The 22774-nt window shown below is 36.3% G+C and overlaps 1 protein-coding gene across 1 annotated transcript; it reads left to right on the top strand.

Annotated features, from left to right (window-relative positions):
* Positions 1–4185: 4185 nt before the first annotated feature.
* Positions 4186–20113, top strand: LOC140147688 (glucose-6-phosphate exchanger SLC37A2-like). Its single transcript, XM_072169454.1, has 13 exons — positions 4186–4293; positions 8743–8872; positions 10858–10950; positions 12087–12167; positions 13535–13603; positions 13920–14045; positions 14686–14745; positions 15072–15147; positions 15684–15753; positions 16429–16519; positions 17230–17324; positions 18205–18440; positions 19834–20113. Exons 2-13 carry the CDS (start codon positions 8783–8785, stop codon positions 20007–20009), a joined length of 1263 nt encoding a protein of 420 aa, XP_072025555.1. The 5' UTR covers positions 4186–4293; positions 8743–8782; the 3' UTR covers positions 20010–20113.
* The last annotated feature ends 2661 nt before the right edge of the window (positions 20114–22774 follow it).

A 22774-nucleotide genomic window follows, 5' to 3' on the forward strand; every position in this document is an offset into this window, starting at 1 on the left:
TTCAAAATATATTTGAAATATGATTTCAATGATTTTCTCATGTTTGCATATCAAAAACATTTTAATATCTTCTATTTAGCGAGCAAACAGTTTTGGATAATGACCTAATCTAGTAGGTGAATAGTATTACTAAGGAATTGTTAAGTTCATTAAACGACGAGTCATTTGAAAAGGAAATGAGCGTTTGAACAGTATTTTTTGTCATTTTGTGGGACACGAGAGCATATTCATGACATAGACATATCGAATTGCATTCTGAATACGAAGAGTGTCCATCTGATATCAAATAATTTTGATTTTTTGAATTTCGCGATATAATACACATTTATGGCAAATGATTAAAATTTATATTTTTGATATTTATCAGTCCTATAAGTAAACTTTATAAATCTAATGATATTTACTTAAAGTGTATGTAGCTGAGATGAAAGCCGACGATGGTTGAAAATTTTGACCTTTCGTATTGAAGATATGGATTTTTTCTCAAAAATACCAAAACAAATTAGGTCTTTTGGGAAAAATGTATATATTCAATATGAAAGGTCAACATTTTCAATTGATCGTCGGCTTTTCATCCCACCTACATACACTTTAAGTACATATCATTTATAAAGTTTATTTTGAGGACTGTTATATATCAAAATATAATTTTAATATAATTTGTCATAAAATTTGTATTATATCGAAAATTCAAAAAAGCAAAATTATTTGATATCAGAAGGACATTCTTTCTACAGTTGATACACTGATTCTTACTGTTTATGTAAGTGGACGGCCTTCGACTGTACAGGTTGAGTGAACATGAATAGCCAGCTACATAATAACCAAAATGATGTGACAGGAAAGGGCCTTGGCTATCGCACGAATATAACGTGCGGACATTATATCAGGAATATTGATTCTTGGTATGTAATGCGGTTTTTCCACCCGCGGCAAAAACCTGCGAACCCTGGTTGTTATCCGATTCCTTAGGTTTAGTGTTAATATTAACTTTGGGCCTCTTATAAATTGAATGTCAATAGCTAAAGTATACATTAAAACTCAAAGGGGAGAAACAATCACGCATAGCACGCTAGAAAATTTTAAACATTATTTTAAAATGGTACATGGTCTATCATAAGCTATTATACATTAGCTTACATTAAAGAGCTCATTTACTACATTGTACCTGAAATAAAATGGACATTTGGGGGATGACTGGCCCTAGCGTGTCTCGATTTGCTTTGGACTTGCATATAACAACGCTCCAAAACATGACGAGTCGTGTGAAAGACAAGTCCGGGAGACAAGTTCAGCCTCAAAAGGAATATTTTGCAGGATGCTATCGAATCATTGATTCTACGAATCGTAAGTAAAACTATAGTATATTAACCTAGCGATCTTAGCTCGTCTGAGATCCTAGGTATTTGTTAGTTAAACTGTCAAATAATTTCAGTAATTTTGACTCGTTAACTCGTTACCGTGGAAAATATACAATAGGCTCAAAAAATATGCGTGTTTCAAAATCGGTTCATTGTATTACCATAAATCGAATATGGACATGTAGGATGGTCTTTTTCGCCTAAAAAAATTGGAATTTGTTTTTAATTTAAAGTGACAAAAATAACATGTGAGAAATACTAGTCTACGAGGCTGTGAAATCAGGTAGATATTTCTGCATTTACGTTTATTAAGGCATAATGTTGTGCTCCGTAGTTTGAAATAATTACCATAATTATTTCTTTGGATTGTTCAACATAACAAGGCAAATTTATAGGGAAATCGCTGGACGGAAAATTTATGAAATCGTGGCTGCAAACAAGTGCGTGAGCTGAAATGCAAAATCAAATGAAGAGCTTAGTTGGTAAAGCCCTTACATCTACTTCGGACTTTTGAGAAAAACATTTTGGTTTTGAATAAAGTGTTGATGAATAGATACTAAAAGAATAGGTTTGGTACAATTTTCAAGCCTTCCTATTTATTTTATTATTTATTTTATATCGCGCCTTTTGACTTGGAAAAAAAAGTCTGAAATTAATTGGCAACATCTGTAGATTAAATTCAGACTTCCGCTCTCCCCATGGTTCATTTAGAATTGGGTAAATGAATCATGAAAGTACTCCGTCCTTCGGAGGGGACGTTAAGCCGTCGGTCCCGTGTGCAGAGAGACATACCTGTACATGTATTTCGCAGCCAGTTTCGAAAAGAGTAGGGTGTTAACCCCTGACTGTTCCCAACCCGCCCCGGTGTTCAAATGGACCCCAATGGAAATAAGCTTCAATAGAGGCTTTCTTGGGTTATCCAGGATTATCAAAATCCGAACAAATAATAAATAAATAAAAATTTGTGGAAGTAAGGTCTTTTGCAACTAAATAAATTTACCCCTTTTCTAGAAACCACCTTTGCAATCCAATTTGAGCCCATTTTTGCACTACTTTTTGTAACTTGACTAATCAAAAGAAAAATTGAAATAACTCATTTCCTTTTTTTAATTATAAATTTTTAATTAAATTTGACAAAATGCCATGTTTTTAGTTTTGAAAAGCCGTCCGTCATTTGAAAATTTTGACCTTTCTAATAGATATACGGGTTTTTTTCACAAAAAGACCTACATATTTGAGGTCTTTTGGGGAAACACTGTAGGACTTTCGAGGACTGTTAAATATCAAAAATATAAATTGTTAATAATTTGCCATAAAATTTGTATAAATAAGGCCTTATCGTAAATTTCAAAAAATCAAAATTATTTAATATCAGAAGGATATTCCTCGTATTCAGAATACAATTTGACGTGTCTCACTCTCATGTGCTCTCATGCCCCCCCCCCCCCAAAAAAAAACACCCATAGGCCTAACTGTGGAAACGTGCTGTCCGGTTCTTTAAAGGCCCATTCAGTGATCACAGGCGCAAGTTTTAACAAATTAAATTTGTTTTTAAATTGCTTCAAGGAGGATTTCGTGATCCTAGCATCCTCTTTTTATGACATGTTTAGTAGCTATTCACGAAAAAAGCTTATTCCCAAAATTTCAGTTGATTCCGATTTTGCGTTTACGAGTTACGCATACTTATGTGTAGTAGGCCTACACTGCTCCATAGGCAACTGTTGTAATTTCGTTCTGGTATACCAGAACGAAATTCAAATTTGACGATATTTTTGCTAAACGAACTAATCTGCAAGAAATTTTTGGTACATAAACGTTATGTAGCCAGAGGTTTCCAGTGGTAACTTTTTTTGAGAAAAGTGGGGGATGAGGTTGTGGATCACGAAATGCCCTTTTAAATGTGAAGTCGTTCAAATTGTCATTGGTATTTTGAAATGAAAAAATGGGCAAAAAACCCCGAAGAAAACAACAGTAGGCCTATTAACAAAGTTGAAGCCACATTCAAACTAGGCCTAGCTATAAATTTATATAGGCCTAGGTCTACTAGCTGTCATCACAGGGGCATACCGTATAATATTACAAATCCCTTAATTTGCCTTATTTTGTCTTAAATACACGGCTTTCTGCTGAACCACTAGCAGGCTATGTTAGCACATCTATGACAATGACAAAGGTACCAAAATCTGTATTTTGATGATTTTTACAATCGCCTGGATGAGAATGGGTCTTTAAAAACTTTTTTGACGTCATCTTACGTCATTAGCAATTCAACAGTGTGGGTGCACTACACTAAATCCTTCCGCATTTGGTGTAACCTTTCAAAGTTCCGGTAAAAATAGCACCTATGCGAAATATATCGGCGTCCCGAGGGAACCAAATTTGAGTGACTCTTGGTTGTTTTGATAAAAAAGATAGAATAGGACCCCAACATTACATATCTGTTCAGAAAATTTTCTGAATCGAATGTGCATGGGTAATAGGCCCTCGGAACAATATCATGGCCGGAACTGGTAAGGAGGCGAGCGTGTCGGCTGAAATTCGGGATGGCGCTGTTCAGGAGTTCGTATCTCTCAAGTTTGTCTTAACTTGTCCCAAAAATTAAATTTAAATAAAAGTTTAATCTTTATTTAAGACATTGGTTTGATCAAAATATTAAAAATGTTGTTACATGGGGTAGAAAAATAAACTTACTTTCTTGTATTTTCCCGTGTATTTCAATGGGACGATTATTTAGTGGTGTGTGCCCGTGTCACAGGCCGTCAACTCCGAGCTACGAGCTGTCACTAAGGGCAGGGATACGAAACAACAACAGCTGATGCTAATTAATTTGAACTACGTGTTAAAATTAAATGCATAAAAGGAGAGCGAAAACACATTTGTGAGTGTCCATAATGTTTCTAACATAATATGTCAACGAGAACGTCGATTCAAGGTAATGGAATAGTTCGGTATTGGATGTAGACCATGTACTGTAGTGTGACACTAGTCTGAACATGAAAACAGTCAACAGTAAAGCTTAAAAATGTCAATGACAAAGTACTATACTGTAATGCAGCAAACCTTTGACGAGCGCGACTACCGTGATGTTGCAAATTCGGCGCTAACAACGCGTACGGCGCACAGTTCATTCATAAATTTCCACTCAGCAACAACATATAAGCCCTTAGCAGCCAATCAGAGACAAGTCGCGTAAGCGCAGTAAATACGCGATGTATGCTTACAATACGCGCTCGTCAAAGGTTTGCTGCATTTTAGTATAGTAGCAGATTTTTTTATATGGGTGTATCTTTACGTTGAAGATAAATGTCATTCAACGCGCCACTCAATTGAATCGAGTTGCGGATCACGCAGTATAGATACGGAAGTCGGCAATCAGAGACCGGCGTGGAGTAGTCCTTCAAGGAGGACCACGCTCCATTTAGTACGATAGTCCACGCCGTCAGGCGTGGGTCCTTCTACATTAGACATATCCTTCCCGGAAAGTCGGGGGAAATGTCAAACTGATTAACCACGCCTACTGACAGCTACTAGTGATATTCAGCCAATCCGATTGACTGAATATCATCAATAGCTGTCAGTAGGTGTGGCTTGCCTACCTGCTACCAGAACACTAGCTTCTAGCTTGGGATTGACACAAGTATTAAATAACTAAATTGATTATTAATCCTCTTCAGTTGATATGTGTTAATGATATTATAATACTCGGTTTTCTTCTTACCCTCAGTTCACTGACCTGTAGGTTGCACACAATCAATTCCTTTTGTTTGTCATCACTACATTTAATATTGTCCTGGTTAACCACGATTCGTTACTATTTTTGTATAGAGATTGTGCTTGAAATTAGTGATTGGCTACAAACAAAGGATTTGAACCGGTGTCCTTCACCGTAATCATGGGCCAGTGCAGTCCATTTAATCAAATGTTGTAATCAACCTATTTGATCGTAGTGCATTTGTTATGTATGTGAGACGAACTGTCTCGGTAGATTGCACTCATGCTTTTGTTGAATTGATTTGAGTAGTCCGCCATATTTACGGTATATGATACGTCATATGCACAACCTCTATTAACTGTGATAGTTGGCCTATTCGTTTAACATGTTTAGAGGGGTACTACACCCCTCAATAAATTTTGACTATTTTTCATTTTTCTCAAAACTAATAACACCCTGGTAAAAAAGTTATGTATATTATAGGGGCAAGGAATCCGATTACTACACTGGAATTTCAGTGACCCAAGACAAGCGGTTCGACAATTGTGATAGAAAATGAGGTCCCGCTAGGATGTACCTCATTTCCTATCATATTTACTGAACCGCTTGTCTTGATTCACTGAAATTTCAGTGTAGTAATTGGATTCCTTGCCCCAATAATAAACATAACTTTTGTTACCAGTGTGTTTTTAGTTTTTGAGAAAAATGCAAAAATAGTCACAAATTTACCACAGGGGTGTAGTACCCCCTTAAGAAAAATATAGAATTGGAGGACACACGCTTCATAAAAACTTTGGGTTTCACTCATAAAAGAAAGAAAGAAAGAAAGAAAGAAAGGAAGAAAGGAAAGAAAGAAAGAAAGAAAGAAAGACAGAAAGAAAGAAAGAAAGAAAGAAAGAAAGAAAGAAAGAAAGAAAGAAAGAAAGAAAGAAAGAAAGAAGGAAAGAAGGAAAGAAAGAAAGAAAGAAAGAAAGAAAGAAGGAAGGAAGGAAGGAAGGAAGGAAGGAAGGAAGGAAGGAAGGAAGGAAGGAAGGAAGGAAGGAAGGAAGGAAGGAAGGAAGGAAGGAAGGAAGGAAAGAAAGAAAGAAAGAAAGAAAGAAGGAAAGAAAGAAAGAACTTGCTGAACTTATTATTTTCAAGAAAAGGAATTAACCTAATGTGTATTCATTAATTATTCGTTAATATATATATTTATTTCTATTCATCAGTATTGGTTTTATTATTCATTTATTTATTTTCTATTCATTTATTGATTTATATATTGCCATTTATCAGGCTTATGGTTGTTATTTATTTTATTCGTATTATTTGTTGATTTATTTATCCATTTATTTATAGAAAGAAAATATTTATTTATTTACATTAAATTTATATTATTTTATTAAATCATCAATTCATTTTTCGATTGATCAATTAAAAGTGGTGAATCCCATGCCCTCGGTTAAAACGAGAGGACCATGTTGTTTTAAAGAGTTGATATTAAAATAGTTTAAATCAAAACCCTAAATTCAAATAGTAATCACAGGCCCTTTCATGATTAGAAATATACTGTAATTTTTCCGTTCCTTTTTTTCTTCACATGCATTTGAAATATCAACAGTACTTGCGAGTTGTATCGCCTTTTGTTTTATTTTACTCACTCTATTATTTCCAGTTAGGTGTTAAAGGCTTAATGTACGATTTCCTTCAAATTTTAAATTTGTCATTATATATTCAAAATGCTGAAATAATACCAGTAATACTAATAGGCCCTAATTATCGGGAATGGTTTCTGTCCATTTTGAGCTGAAATAACGAGGTAAACACTGCTTGTTATTTTGGCCGCTTAACACGCAGTTCTATAGGAGGACATAAAGTCATAATTCTTGAATTATGACTTTATGTCAAACTTTGCTCTGTTTACATACAAACACAACAAATTTTGCTGATTCCATTCAGGTGGAAGTTGTGACATGTGTATACATTACAAATATGCCAAAAAAATAAGGTTTGAAAAAAAAATAACCAAATTCATATTTATATAAGATCGTACATTATGACTTCAGACTTTAATAAATCAAAGTTCAGTTCCAAATAAACGGTGTGTAGAATTAATGTTCTTTTAGCTTTTTTAATTGTATCACGGTTAGGCCTATCGACAAATGTGACAATTTTAAATAAAAAAGAAAACAAACCTAGAATCATATAAATGACTTTTTGTTAACACTGATTATGCCTACATTATCTCTGCACTGATATAGCAACAAAAAACTTTCATTTAATTCATACTAGCCCGATTTACACTGGTCATGGAAATAGTAGATATCTACTATGCACTGGTAAGCGACCTCAAAAGTTTGTATTGCTTTTATTGCATTATCAAAATCAATCGATTGAGATACCAAGTACTAGAGATGACTTGAGAGTCCCAGTTATGTAATAGATGCGGTTGAATGATGGCACGAATGGTGGGCGGGGCTATTTTCCATATTTGGATTCATGGCGTAACTCATCGACTGGTTTGGTTTTGGTCACTGTTTATTATAATGAGGGTGCACTGCTGGGGGTAGCGACCCAATGTGTAAGGACCAACGCCTGACGGCGTTGATTATGGTGCTAAATATTCCGTTGGTCCTGTATGGACTAGCGTGGAGTAGTTGTACCGTACTAACTACAAATTTCGAATGTTTGAGGACTTGTTCTCAAGTTGTGCCATAGGGTGTCTTCAGTCAAGTTCAGTGTTAATTGTTTTCATTATATATGTTGCAAAATATTAATGTTGACAATAATTAACAACCTGTTTGAACTCTCCATATATTCATACATTGCTCACTCGTGATCGGCTGTGTTTACTTCTGAACTTCCATTGCGTTACACGGCGTCATGCTTTAGTGAATCCGACTAGATTTTGAATGCAATGGTCTCTAGCCTAGAATGTGAAGCTATCGGTGAGCAAATTCTTGGCTAGACTTCTCGAGCAAATACATGATTGAGTATATCCCTTCATCACGGTTGGGAGGGAGGTAAAGTAATTGACAAAGACTCAATTTAGGTCCTGTTATTTTGTGTGTATTTCTACCATTTCACTGTACTGAAGCAGTGAAGCAGAAGTTAATTTATACAAATTTTAATGTTGCCCTTTGCATATGCTAAATTGAAATTATTTTGATACATATATTTTGAACATTTTTGGCTCTATTTTTCTGAAATTGAAATATTTGTTATTAATTTTATGCAAGAGATCAACCCCAAATAAGGCTCAGATTGTGCCATAAAGCATCTAAACCCCCAGTTGTGAGGACTTTTCAGGCCTACTTTAAGATCACAGAAAGCCTGAATGTTTTATGGAGGCCTGTTCAGATGTCAAAATCTCAATAGAGGTTATCCGTGTTCTATAAGCTGCATATCCTACCAGCGACTGCTATACCTTGTTTAGGACTTTCAAAGAAGTACCTGCATGTGCAACCATAACTGCTTCAAAATGCCTGCGAAAGTCATGCAGGTAACTCCGAGGTCATGCATTGAATTGGTTTGAATGAGGAGTACTACGGGAACCAGTGCCTTTCGTTAGAAGTCACACATGAGTAAAGTGGATAACCTCTATTTTGATCAGGTAAATCCTCTACAATAAAATAATGTGCATATGTGTGATGAATATAATTTACCTTTTTTTCAAAATTCTCTACCTAGGCATTCTTTCAACATCAGGTGGTATTTTGAAGCATTGAAGATGTGTAGCAGTTACCTTCAAGGCTGGGTTTTCTTCCTCACATGGATAGCATATGCATCAACCTACTTGTTGAGGAAACCTCTTGGAGTGGTAAGTGGTCATACATACAATATTGGAAATTGAAAATGTCTCAAAAACATCCCATATAGTTAATTAGAACAAAAACTAAACTAGACTAAGCTGTGGTCTAACCCACGAACACAGCCGTGTTGTTACCCCTAATGACCTTTGACCCCAAAATATATGAAACCGGCCATAGACATTGGCTAATGTCAATGCATGGGTGCATGTGGCACCACTTTGCTATGTTACTTGTGACAGAAGGGGCATTTTGAAGGTTTTTCGTCTCAGACCGGAAGTGACCCCTTAATGACATTTGACCCCAAATAAGAAAATACCACATATGAATTGGGTACCCACAATTCATGTGTGAACATACCGTTACTGTCCTATGTTTTTCTTAGCAAATAAAATTTTTGACGGTTTTTCGTTTTATACCGGAAGTGAGCACTTAATGACCTTTGACCCCAAATCTGTGAGGACCCCATAGACACTGGATAATAACAATGCATGTATGCAAGTGGTGTTACTGTCCGGCGTAATTTGTGGGAGAAGAAGCATTTTAAAGGTATTTCGTTTTGTACGAAGTGGCCCTTAATGACCTTTGACCCTAAATAAAAAATACCACATATACACAGGGTAACTACAATTTATGTGTGAACATACCGTTACTGTCCTATGTTTTTCTTAGCAAATAAAAAAAATTGAAATTTTTTCGTTTTATACCGGAAGTGACCCCTTAATGACCTTTGACCCCAAATCTGTGAGGACCCCATAGACACTGGATAATTACAATGCATGTGTGCAAGTGGTGTCACTGTCCTCACGTAATCTGTGAGAGAAGAAGCATTTTGAGTTGAAATCACGTTTTTGACCCCTATGACCCCTGCGTGACCTTTGACCCCACGAGTTTCATATGACATGTAGGGGCATGGTCAATGATGGTTGTGACCAAGCTAGGTCAAAATCGGTGTAAGCATGTAAGTGCTAGAGCAAATGTAGTGGTCGGCAGAAAGAAGAAGAAAGAAAGAAGAAAGAAGAAAGAACCTGTAAGAAAAAAGACACAGCCGTGACTAACGTCACGGCTGTGTAATACATTTAGATCAGCTAGGATCCATTTATAATAGAATACATTAATTGTGGTTTTAATTTTGCACCTGTACTGACAATGTCATAGTGGTTTTGATATGAGGATATGCCTTAGTACTAATACAATACTGTAAATAAATGTAAGCCTAACTGTGTGCAAGTTGCCATACTAATGCTGTTACTTTCCTATTCGACGAGGATGACAATTTTGACATCCTCATCTGTTTACAAACAGAGAGGTAGACAAAAGACCTGTCAAAACTGTTCCGGTTGTCCAAACACTCAAAGTATCAGAAGGATGGCCCACAGTAGAGTGATCCACGCACCATGAATAGGGGATTAAAAAGCTATGAAGTAGGACCATGTGCTTCTTTTGTCCCATTTGCCTTCCAGATTTTAAATGGAAATGGTTCAGACCCAGAACACGATCAGTCGATCATGTCAGTAAATGAAAATTTGTTCTAGGACTGATTATTCAGACTAACTGTGTGCAACATTATGGTTGATCTCACATACTTTTTTAAAAGTGACTATCATAGAGAAAGAAAATCATCTACCATTTGTCTACAGTATTTTAAATCAATACCATAAAGATTTGCCTATTGCGCACTTGGGTTCCTTTGCCTTAGGATAAATTTCATGTGCAAATAGAAAGCACCCTCCTATAAAATTCAAACAAGAATTGAGGTTCTGTGTCCATATTTACAGGAGGGCCCATTTAAGTTGTGCCTCAAATTCCACTTATATCAAGAGAGCCCATAGCGCCATTCGGCAAACCTTTACAGTATAAAGATAAGATTATTTTTTAATTGAACTTTTTGGAGGAAAGGATAAATTATTAGAGCATTCCAGAACAATGAGTGTGATTATCTGTTAAACTGTAGTTCCTATTTCCAGTCAATTCAAGTTTTCTTGTGATATTTTAGGTGAAGGCAGATCTTGCAGCATCCATGCACCTTACTAGGACAGAGCTAGGTTGGTTGGATACAGCTTTGTTGCTTCCTTATGCTACTCTACAGGTAAGACGTTGGGCTATTCCAGTTGAAATCCATACACCCCCTATAGAAGGCTGACTTTACTCTCCCACACAGGGAGTGTGAATTTCAAGTGGAGTCACCCATTCAGGTAACCCTATTTAAAATTCACAATCCCTGTGTGGAAGGCTCATGTCTTCTACAAGGGGTGTATGGATTTCAGCTGGAATAGCCCAATATTCCTACAACCAGTGTTTAAATAAGGTAGGTCTTTGGGGCCAAAAGCCCATGAAAATTTGGGGGCACCTGTCAGTCAGAAAACCTGTTACTCGGAAAGCCACTGTTCAGTTCAGAAAACCCGCTACTAAGAACTCTGACTAATGGGGAATTTTTAAAGGTCTGCTAGACAGAAAACCTGTCAGGGGCGGACTATATTCTGCAATTACACCAGAAGTTCTGACTAGTGGGCCATTTGAATAGTATACAAATATTAACTGTCTATGAGTGTGATGGTCGAAATATATCACGAGGTGAAAGATGGATTGTTCCATGCCAGGAGCCAGAACGGCGAGTGGAGTGGACCAATACATTATATTATATTTCGACCATTGCACGAATTTAAGACAGTTAATATTTGTTTTATATCACTCGTACATAAATTATATTACTAAAATACTATTTAAGTTAGGAAATACATTTTTTAAACAACATAACACCATGTTTTGCCGTGATATACTTCGCATTTTGGGGTCCACCCCACAACTTAATCGGCAAGTCTAAGAGTCAGCGCACGGCTTGGCGCAGGCGCACTATGGCGCAGCACTATGATGGTAGAAACTATCACACGGAGAGGCTGATGGTAAAAATGATAAATGGTAATCAACCAATGAACTGTCTAGAATTTATGTACAAGTGATATAAAACAAAATAAACAACTCGCTATCCATAAAGACGGCTTTCAGAAGATGTGAATAGACAAGAATTTTATGAGGTTGAACTTGAATAGGATTTGATTGTGTCCATACTGGTTAAAAATATTAATGATATGTGGCATATTGTTGCCAAATCATTGTCTTACTTTAATCTTAAGTTATTTTGGTAATTGTTTACTATTTGTGGTCTTGGTAAAAGATATAGTATCAGCATATTACTACCTTTTATGCAAATTGTTCATCTTTCAGATGATAGCTGGTTCTAGTTCAGACAGATTTGGTTCTAGGAAAACTCTTGGAATTTGTCTTTTGATATCATCACTTTCCATGGTAAGTTACCACTTCCATGTTTGTAATCTAGATGCTTTTTGCATGTCTACAATTTCATGAGCTATATTTACCCAGCAAACACTAAATATTTTAAAGTCATTTTCAAAAATGTATACATTTATGAAATATATAAGGCTCGCTATCTCTAATTTCAAATAAGGTCCATTATCTCTAATTTCAAATAAGGTTCACTATCTCTAATTGTAATAAAGGTTCACCGTCCCAAATTTCAAATAAGGTTCATTGTCTCTAGTTCTGAACAAACTGTGGAAAAGTAAACTTCCACCATCCCTCAAGGTTCGTTTGCTAAAATCAACAGCATTTGCTGTGGCATCATATGGATCTGAATCCTGGACGATGAAATTATCTGACAGGAAGAGACTGGATTCTTTTGAGCTGTGGTTCTATCGACGAATGCTGAGGATTCCATGGACTGCGAGGAAAACAAATGAGTGGGTTCTTCAAGAGTTTGGAGTTCAGAAGACCTTGCGAGCCGATATCATTTCTAGAAAGTTATCATACTTTGGCCACATCAACAGACATCACTGCCTTCAGAAAACAATTGTTCAAGGAATGGTTGAGGGAAAACACAAGAGAGGCAGACCTGCAGCGAGCTGGCTTGACGACATCAAAATTATCACAGGCCTGAGCATCACTGAGGCGACCAGGGCTGCCACTGACCGCATTCGATGGCATACTCTCATACGATCCACACCTGCATACGTGTAGAGAGTCTCTAGTTCTATGGTTCGCTATCTCAAATTTTACTGGTATCTCTAAACTCTCTATCTCTATTTGAAAGAACTTCATTTAAAATTAGAGATAACAAACCTTATTTGAAATTAGAGATAGCAAACCTTATTTGAAATTAGAGATAGCGAATCTTAATTAAAAAATTAGTGATAGTGAACCTTATTTGAAATTATTGATATAGAACCTTTTTCTTTAATTAGTGATATCGAACCTTAGAACTAGCGAATCTAGCGAATGTATGACTGTGCGTCACTAGGGAACTTGAGGTGAATCAAATATGTTCCAATTTGTGGGAATCATCCCCTATTTTTGTACTTACATGTGACATGATCAAGGGGAATGAGTCACATGTCGACCCTGGTTGAAAATGTGTTTTACATATAGGTTTCTAAAGAGGACATATAGAGCTTTCAGAAACTAAAAACCCCATGTTGATACAACTTTTTTTTGTGAAGTTACATCAATTTATCAATTGCTGAAAACAATAGAAAACAAAAGAATTGTAACACTTTCTTTGCCAATATCTCAAAATCAATATTAGCGACATCCGACTCATTTCCCTAGATTGTGTCACATATGATACTCAACATATTGATGTTATTTTATACCTGTAGGTGAAATTTGGTTCTCAACAAAGTGTTTATATGATGGCTATGATGTTGTTTATTAATGGGGCAGCACAGGTAAAGTTGGATTGTTTGTTTAGCGATGTTTGTTTGTTCTGTGTAATCTGAAAAGACTCAAAAATGGAATAGCAAGGGACCGCACCCTTGTGAATAATTTTGGAATGATCAGGGAAATGAGATGTTTCCAGACAAAAATTGATTTTGAGTAACTGTTATTACTTTCAATTTTTAATTAAAGAAATTGTCATGAATCAACTAGATTTTCACTTTTAACAGCATTTGAATAAAACATTGCAGAAGTTATTACATCATACAATTCTACACATTTTTCATGATCAGATTTGTGCAATATATTACACTGTTCTTTCCACAGTCTCAAGCCTGGCCAAGTTGTGTGAAAGCAATAGGGAAATGGTTTTCACAAGCAGAGAGGACATCCATATTTGGTATATGGGGAACATGCACATTTGGTGGTGGTGTGATGGGAACTATGTTAGCGGTAAGAATTTTCTTCAGGACTGTGGTGCATTTGTGTTCGGCAAAGTGGGTTCATACCTCTGTGCAGTCCCTGTTTGTTCTTGTAAAATATTGAGCTAACTAAAACTCCCCTTGACATATTTTCTTTCTTTACTTGTATGAGAACTCTGGGAGCTCATTCTGGCTGTGATGGTTTATCGTGGTATATATAGGGTGTGCACTTCGTAGCGGCAAGTCTCTGATAGCTGTGAAATTGTTATATGGTATGTCGTTGGCCACATGTACAGTTGTCATCAAATTCCTGTATTTATTTACCATTCCCCATATAGTACATAGGACCAGGATTGAAACTATGTTATCATCATGAGCTGAGCAGTGACATAGCCAGCCAGGTGCGAAGTGTGCAGACTATATATATACAAGGACTGGAAATGTTAAAAGTAAAATCAGGATGGCGAAAAATATGTCTTTGTGGTCAACTCTAGTAATATTCAAGTATAATTGAGCACGAATGGGATGAAAATTTCTCTGTGATAATGCACAGGGTAAACAATAGGCTGGCTACATGCCTACAGCTGAATTACAACAATACCACTGATACCACTGAAATATTATTATAATTTCAATCCCAATATGATCATCAATTTCATTTCATCATGCAGGTACATCTTCAAGCTCAATACGGATGGCAGTCTGCATTCCTCTATCCATCCATGATAGTGGTAAGTTATAATATAGCATTAACATTATAAAAACTTCCATTATTCTAAGATGAACACAACTTGTCTACAAATTAAGTTGTATGTTCTGCATGGTATATATGCACTACGCTTAGAATGCGCAACACACACACAGCTAGCCCGTATGTCGACAGGCGTTTTCAGCAATGATACAGACACCATAGTCTACCGTGTGACAGACGACAAGCAAGAACCAATGAAATTCAGTGCTTACAAGCTAAACCACATAAGATAAGAATAAGTCGTAGCTTGTCCCTTGAAATCGATCTGTTATTACAGTGTCTATACTTCCATATGTTCACTTACAGGGATTTGTTGGTTGTCTAGTGTTATCATCACTACCAAGTCCACCTACTAACCATCAAATATTGCCACATAATAAAGGTAAGTATTCCCATGGTGTTCACAGTGATGTATCAATGATCACTTCATTATGATGACTGCATCCTCATCAGTTTAACAAAAAAGATGTAAATTGTAGTATTACCACATACTTTGGAATTGGAAAATGTGTATGTGTTCAAATTTTCAGCCTCTACAGAGGTAAGACCCAACCCCATGGGTGTCTAACATCTAAATTAAAAGTCAAAATTATTTGTATACATGCACTACTGCAATTTATACCAGACCAAGAAGTGCATGTTAAACTCCATGATATTGCAGACTCCTATTCAGAAATAAATGACAAATCAAATACTAAGTAGTATGGATTATCATTTGCCCTACATTGAACCAACTTGTGGACAAATCTACAAGATGATCTACATACATACATGTACAACAGGATATATATACAGGAACAGTAATCAAACATTATTGACATACCCACATTGTCTTAGTTTGCTTTAGTTTTTGTTTCTAGTAATATTTCGTAAATTATTACTTATTTGTTTTGTAATGAATATTTTTTGAATTTGCAGATGAGGATAAGCAGGATAAGGAGGCTGTACAAAGTGATAGCTTGACTTGGAAACAACTCTGGGCTATACCGTATGTTTTTACATAAATTTGTTAAAGCAATATCAAGTGATTTGAGAAATCAGAAAATCTAAAACACCAAAATGTACAGGATTTTGCAAGTGATTTGGCCAACGGTGACATAATTAGTCATTTAGTTACTGTTTATATGGCCACACAGGGTTTACCGGATTTACCATGGCTTGGGCCCAAAATTTTGAATAAAAAAAAATGAAAAAAAAAGTGCTGATTTTCCATCAAATGCTTACTTTTTGCAACTAGTAAGATTACCTAATTTTGTTTGGCATCTTTATGATAATAACACACCTGAATTAAGGCCAGTCAGAGCTTTCATATTTTTTCCCCTTTTTTGGTAATTTTACTTCATAATGCAGTTTATTTCTGCAGGGTAATACATTGATCTTACTGGTCACATTTATATTTCCATGTGCATTGCAGTTATTGAGTTATGACAAATAATACTAGTTCAAAACAAAGGTTTTTATCATTTACCTCCCAGGAAAAAATGTGCACAGGAAAAATAAAGCCCATTACAATGAGCCTTTGTATCTCATATTGAGCCCATTCCTTTCCCAGTGAGCGAGAGCTTTTATTTTTGTTTAATATTTGAGTACAAACTCCGCTAGCTCAAGTACCGCTCCAACACGCCTTAAGGAGCTGTTTCTTTTGATTCCTTTTGTTTTCCAGGATGTTGAAAGAGGTTTGCATGTCAACGTTTTGTGTGAAGATAGTGCGCTATTGTATGTATATGTGGTTGCCTATGTATTTATATCAGCAAGTGAGTATTGTCAACTTCAAGGATAATCAATTTAGGCACAACCAAAAGTTTAATCCTATAAATAAGTCTTTTCAATAAATGAAAAGACATTTTAGCTTGACAAAACCAAGTAAATTTTTACTCACTACAATATTTCGTCCTTCACATCTGAAGACTTCATCATCGGAAACCAACCTCCCAGGAAAGTGGATCAGATGACCATAATTACCAGTCATACCTGATGAAGTATTCCGATGTGAAGGACAAAATATTGTAGTGAGTAAAAATTCACTTGGTTTTGTCAAGCTAAAATGTCTTTTTGTTTATTTAATCAACAAACCTGATGAACTTGTTCAACAAAAAATGTCTTTTTCGTTTTGGATGAAGGGCCAAAAAGTCTTGATTACGTTTGTAAAAACTATAATTAAAATATCGGCCAAAGTGGAATTGTTGACATTTCACACTCACATTTCAGAGGAGAGGGGTTAACCCTCTAATGAAAGTATTTTTGTTTATAGGAAGTTATCAAACATAAGGTTAGTTCCCATACTTATTGTTCAACACATCTTGTCAATTCATATATAAAAAGGTGAAAGGAAGGTAATGTTTCGAGCAATTCAGCATCTTTCAGAAAAACTTGACCAACCGGCCCTACTTGGCAAGTCTGTCCACCTGTAGAATGGGATTTTTTTCCACCTTCTAAATTAACAGTTCTATAATTTCAATTTCAGTTACATTATGACAAGCAGAAAGCTGGGATGCTATCAACTAGTTTTGAGATTGGTGGTGTCCTGGGAAGTGCTACATTAGGCATTGCTATTAATAGGTATGTACAAAATATATTGGGTATTATGTAAGATATTAATACAAGTTTTCAACACTCACCTTTTTTTGGTTCCATTTATTTCAGAGAAACCTTTCTCCAGCATCCATGGGTGGTAGCTGAATGTTGACCGACTGATCCTCTACCCAATCTGGATGTTGGTGGTGTCCTAGGTAATTCCAGTAAAGAAGCATAAATTCTTGAGTGTGGAGTTGCGCTTAACAAAACTTGTCTTTTCTACAGATATACGAGGGGGTTTCAAAAACTTATTGATACCCCCTTCATATCTGTTGTGTTCTGCAATAGCTGAGCTGTTACTCACAGACCTGGTTACTCGCTGTTTTACCTAGGACACCACCATAGGCGTAGATCCCGGGGGATGGGGGATAAATCCCCCCCAATATTTTGTCAGGGGGGGATGGTCCATACAATCATTCCCCCAATGTTGACGCATGTATGTGGGTTTCTGGCCAAATTAACCTCACATTTGGCCATTTTAGCCCCCAAAGCCGTTTTCTTCGCGCTATGCGCGAATTAATTCCACTTTTGCCCAATATTTCATTAGATTAGCTTTGAAATGGCAAAATTTTTCAAGCGCTTCGCGCGCATTTGTACAATAACCTTATTCTGTCAACAAAAGGTGCCGGATTCACTATATTTCATGACATTTTTCCATCCCTCCCATGTCAAAAAGAAATCTACACAACTGGACACCACCAACGTTCAGATTAGGCTTTGGATGAACCAATTATTCAGGTACCACCCACTGATGACGGAGAAGTGTTTCTCTGAAATATACAGAAAAAAATTCTGCTTTTGAGTTCTTATTTGTAACTTTATTGATATCCCTTTTCTTAAACTGCTAAATCTTTCCTCTCTGCAGGTATTTTCATGGACGACAGGTGCTAGGGACGGCCATGGTCATCTTACTCAGTGCATTTGCATTCTTATTCTTTCATCTGACAAGTTCCTGGGGTGATTATATCAATGTGACTTGGATGTTATTAGCTGGTGTGTTTAACTGTGGTGTTGATCCTATATTATCTGGCTCATTAGCAGCTGAATTAGGGGAAAGAAATGGCTACAATGCACAAGGATCTGTTTCTGGAATTATCAATGGTAAGGGAGAGCATGACTTTTTAGTAACAGTAAAACTGTGAAGTTTATCGTATATTCTCTAAGTCTGGATTGTTCCATCTCTTGTACTTAACCCATTTCTCATATCTGTCAAAGGGGACACCTCATGAAATCCCTATTGGTTTATACAAGGCCTTTCAATTGCAGTCAATTTTCTCTGCAGAAAATAATAATTTGCCAATTTTAATTATTGGGAGTTCACCTCATAGGAAATTGTTTCACCAAGAGGTATTTATTTTATGGTACATGTATGCTTTGTGATTCCCACATTGAGTGCAATGTTAAGCATCCCCATCATGTCAGAGGGTTTGAGATGGAACAGCCAAATCCTGGCAAAAACAGCCAATGGGATGGAGAGATCCAGGGAGATTGAAGTCATGCCGATTGACCGAATAGGCAAATGGCATGAAACTAGAAACTAGAAAACCAAGAACCTGTTATTTCATTATATTTTATCAGATTGTCCACTTTTTCTTTGAGAAATGTGAAGTAATGAAGTATTTCAAATCACAGCGAAAAGACTTTTTCAAGAGTATCATTTCGCCGCCTTAAAGAACTTGAGAAAAGCGAGGGTAAATAATAAGTTTTGTTCCACTGGTTTCATTTTCCAAAATTGGATATCATATTAAATTTGATCTCATTATACCTGAACAGAACTCGACACCTGCTGATGTTTGACCTTTTGAATGTCAACACATTCTCGGTGCTGAGGTCAGCTGAGCAGGGCATGACGTGACATGATGCCATTGATAAAAATAGTGGTTGAAAGTAGTCCCAGCACTGGAATTGCCAGAGGGCATATAGCAGGCCTATGGTGACCCAAGTCCAGTTGGTTATGATGACAGATTGACCAGTGTGTTTTTAGGACTAACTTTCATGCCCATGGCAATTGGCATGGCAACTAGCTGTCAAAGCTAAAAATGCTGGAAAAAGCATATTGAAAAGTTTTAAGGATATGTAGATGAAATGTAGACTGTGCCCTGATTGCATGTCTTTTATCAAGGGCAAAATATAGTCAATCTCAAGATTGGTGTACCTTTGCTCGTTTTCTTTTCTATCTCAAGATTATTTTGCCATGTGTTCAACTTTGATTTCAAGAGTGCGCTGCTTATCTTGTGTTCTGCATGTAGTGTGTTGTTCCGGTAATATGAACAAAGTGCTACATGCACAATTCTATTTGATCAAGTTTAAAGAAGGCAACTCATTTTAGGTTTTTTTTTGGGACAAAAACCATATGTACTTTATTTTGGTTCTTATGCAACAATCCAATATATGGCAGAACTATGACCGAGTCCAGGCTCTCAAATTGATATCTTGATGAACTGTCATTGAAAATGTGTTAATTTGGCTGATACCTTTTGTCATTTCTCAACAGGTTTTGGAAGCCTTGGTACTGTTCTACAGGGTCCAATAGTCGGTGCTATAGCAGAGAACTATGGTTGGCCTGGCATGCTTTACACAATGATTGCCTTATCAGTGGCAGGTAGTGCTGCAGCATTGAAAGGAAGTTATGCAAGGACAGTTACTGTGTGGGAAATGCATCCAACTTGATAGACAGAATTGATGGCAATATTCTCTAAAGGCAAATTGATTAATTGGAGACAAAAATTAACATGAATCTTTTGACCAGATGACAGAGAGGGAGACAGCTACGGTGTTCGATGTTGATTTGAAAAATCAAAATCGAAAAATTACATTTACAAATCATGTAACATCAAAATGTGATGCTATAATGAGGGAATTTGGTGTGAATGGCTAGGGTTTCAAGGAAATTTTCCAGTTTCACAAATATAGTGTGTATCTGAATGTGCAATAATCATATCATTGGTCCTGTGCTGGTATCGTATGTGATTGATTGAAGGTGTTTCTGTACTGTTAAAGGCGAGTTGGGTGGCAGGTGCAATATTTTGCCATTTTTGGCTTTAACTAAAAATCTATAGCGCACTTCTTAATATTTCTGTAATACATTGATCATATGTGACACGATCAAGGGAAATGAGTCGGATGTCGCTAATATTGATTTTGAGATATTGGCAAAGAAAGTGTTAAAATTCTTTTGTTTTATATTGTTTTCAGCGATTGATAAATTGACATAACTTCGCAACGAAAAGTCATATCAACATAGGCTTTTCAGTTTCTGAAAGCCCTAAATATCTTTTTTAGAAACAATTGTAAAACTCATTTTCGACCCGACTCATTCCCCTTGATCATGTCACATATAGGAAATGAGGCAAGGAAGCCAGTAATCACATTTATATTTCCATGTGTCTTGTGATTCATGAGTTAAGGCTGATAATATTGCATAACGAAAGTTTTGGGTATTTTCCCCGCACTGAAAAAAAAAGGCACATGGGGTGGAAATGACATTCGTTATCAAACCATGGGATCTCCTTTATTGAACCTCTGCCTCTATATTTGAGTGCAAACACTACTAGGCCATGCTCCCCTCCGACCTGCCTTAACAAAACATACTGCACATGGGCGACTAGTCCATATATCCAATGATCTTTTTAATCTATTGAAAATGATAAGATCGGTAGCAGCACAACTTTACAGTACTAAATAAAGACACAAATCCAAATTATTTTGTACCTTGTATTTATTTCACAAGTACACTAGCATCAGACACCCCATAAGTAACTGTTTAGTAGCTCTACAGTATCCATCCCATTCAAACTCTTTGGTTCAATGCTCTTAGGTTGACATCTTAATGATTTGAGTAATTCGCTGTCGTAGTGCACGTTAGTAACCATTGGTTACTGCTCCAATCCTTGGCCCATACACCTGTTCCGAATTTTGATATGCCATAGGCTTTGTGTTGTGATCATTTCGATCAGTGGTTCGTAACAAAGAAAGCGTGATCCAGTTGGCCTAGCAACGGTCATATTATAACGTGCACTACGACAGCGAATAAATATAAAGCAAGGGCAATTTTAAAGATGTATGCAACTTACAGGCCTATTCAGTGATCCCAGTGAGACTAAAAACAAAATTGTGTATAAATTGTCTTCAGTGAAGGGATACATCATTAAAATTGTTAGTATTTTTGAAAAATGTCTTGGCTTTAATTCTATGTTAGCACATCTGTGATACAAACAAAGGTGCCAAATTCTGAATTTTGATTGATTTTTATGATCCTCTGGATAAGCAAATCACTGACACTGAATAGGCCTTTAATTGATTGGACATTTAATAACCATAGATCCTGTTTACACAAAGGTCATCAATATTGAAATAGGAATGAGATCAGCACAGTAACAAGTTTCTATATTATTTACAGAATGTGCATGCCAATGGATAGCAAAGCTCATGTGAAGACTTCAAATGCGATGTAATACATCAAAAGGCTGCCATGTAATAAATATAACTTGTTACTTATAAGAGATATTTTGTGATCACTTATTACGGTTCATACTGCCAATGCCCATTCAAAAATAAAAACATAAGTCTTTGCAACTCTCAACCTTTCTTGTGAATGAATACACAGTGTTGTCCAACTTGTGCATGAGTCACCTGTGTAAACATGCCTGCCACATAATACATTCATGCTCTTTAAGTTTGTTTAACAAGGGTGTAGTTCCAACTGCCACATGACCATGTTATAACTGAGCAATTCATTCACAGACAATGATGTGATCCTGTTACACCAAGATGGAGTCATCACATGCTGGTGCACACTTGCTAATTGCTTGTGTATTGTATGTCTCACAATTGAAGCCGGCTAGCTTTGTAGTATTGAGCTACTTTTTCAGTTCTCTAACGGTAAATGAGTCGTGTAAGGCTATGATATGCATGCAAATAGGAGACACCATGTTATAGCTGTCATGTATTAAATATTATATATCCTTCACTAAACATAGCATCATAATAGCATGTATTTCATAAATATAATGGTTACACAACAGCCTTGGCAGTACATCCCTCCATGGTCTAGTGGCTAGAACTCTCACTTTGAATACAGAGGACCAAGGATCAATTCCCAGAATTTTCTCTTCAGAAATCGGGTTTTTTTTGTTACCCTACATGTTTGTTAGTCTTACATGGCACACTGATTGCTCTAACCAGCCCATTCCCATTTTGGGAACATTTCTATATGCAGCAGCTCTTGTGATCACTTCTTGACACATTTACTGACAGAGCACAGTGTCATACAATCGTAAGACTTGAAGAAACTTCGTATTCAATGCTGATCATTACACTTCTTGTGTCTCCAGGAAAATGAACATTTCATGATTTTTTTCTTATTTCGATGAAAAAAATGATAAAATTCAGTGATGTATTTCACCTGATATTTCCAGTTTTTTAGGCCATTTTTT

The sequence above is a fragment of the Amphiura filiformis genome, chromosome 3, assembly GCF_039555335.1.
Source record: "Amphiura filiformis chromosome 3, Afil_fr2py, whole genome shotgun sequence".
Classification (NCBI taxonomy): Eukaryota; Metazoa; Echinodermata; class Ophiuroidea; order Amphilepidida; family Amphiuridae; genus Amphiura; species Amphiura filiformis.

Excerpts from the sequence above, each read along its gene's own strand:
- LOC140147688 (XM_072169454.1), top strand. The coding sequence starts at position 8,783 with ATGTGTAGCAGTTACCTTCAAGGCTGGGTTTTCTTCCTCACATGGATA. Across the intron at positions 13,604-13,919 it reads TTATTAATGGGGCAGCACAG|TCTCAAGCCTGGCCAAGTTG; the intron begins GTAAAGTTGGAT and ends TTCTTTCCACAG. Across the intron at positions 14,046-14,685 it reads TGATGGGAACTATGTTAGCG|GTACATCTTCAAGCTCAATA; the intron begins GTAAGAATTTTC and ends TTCATCATGCAG.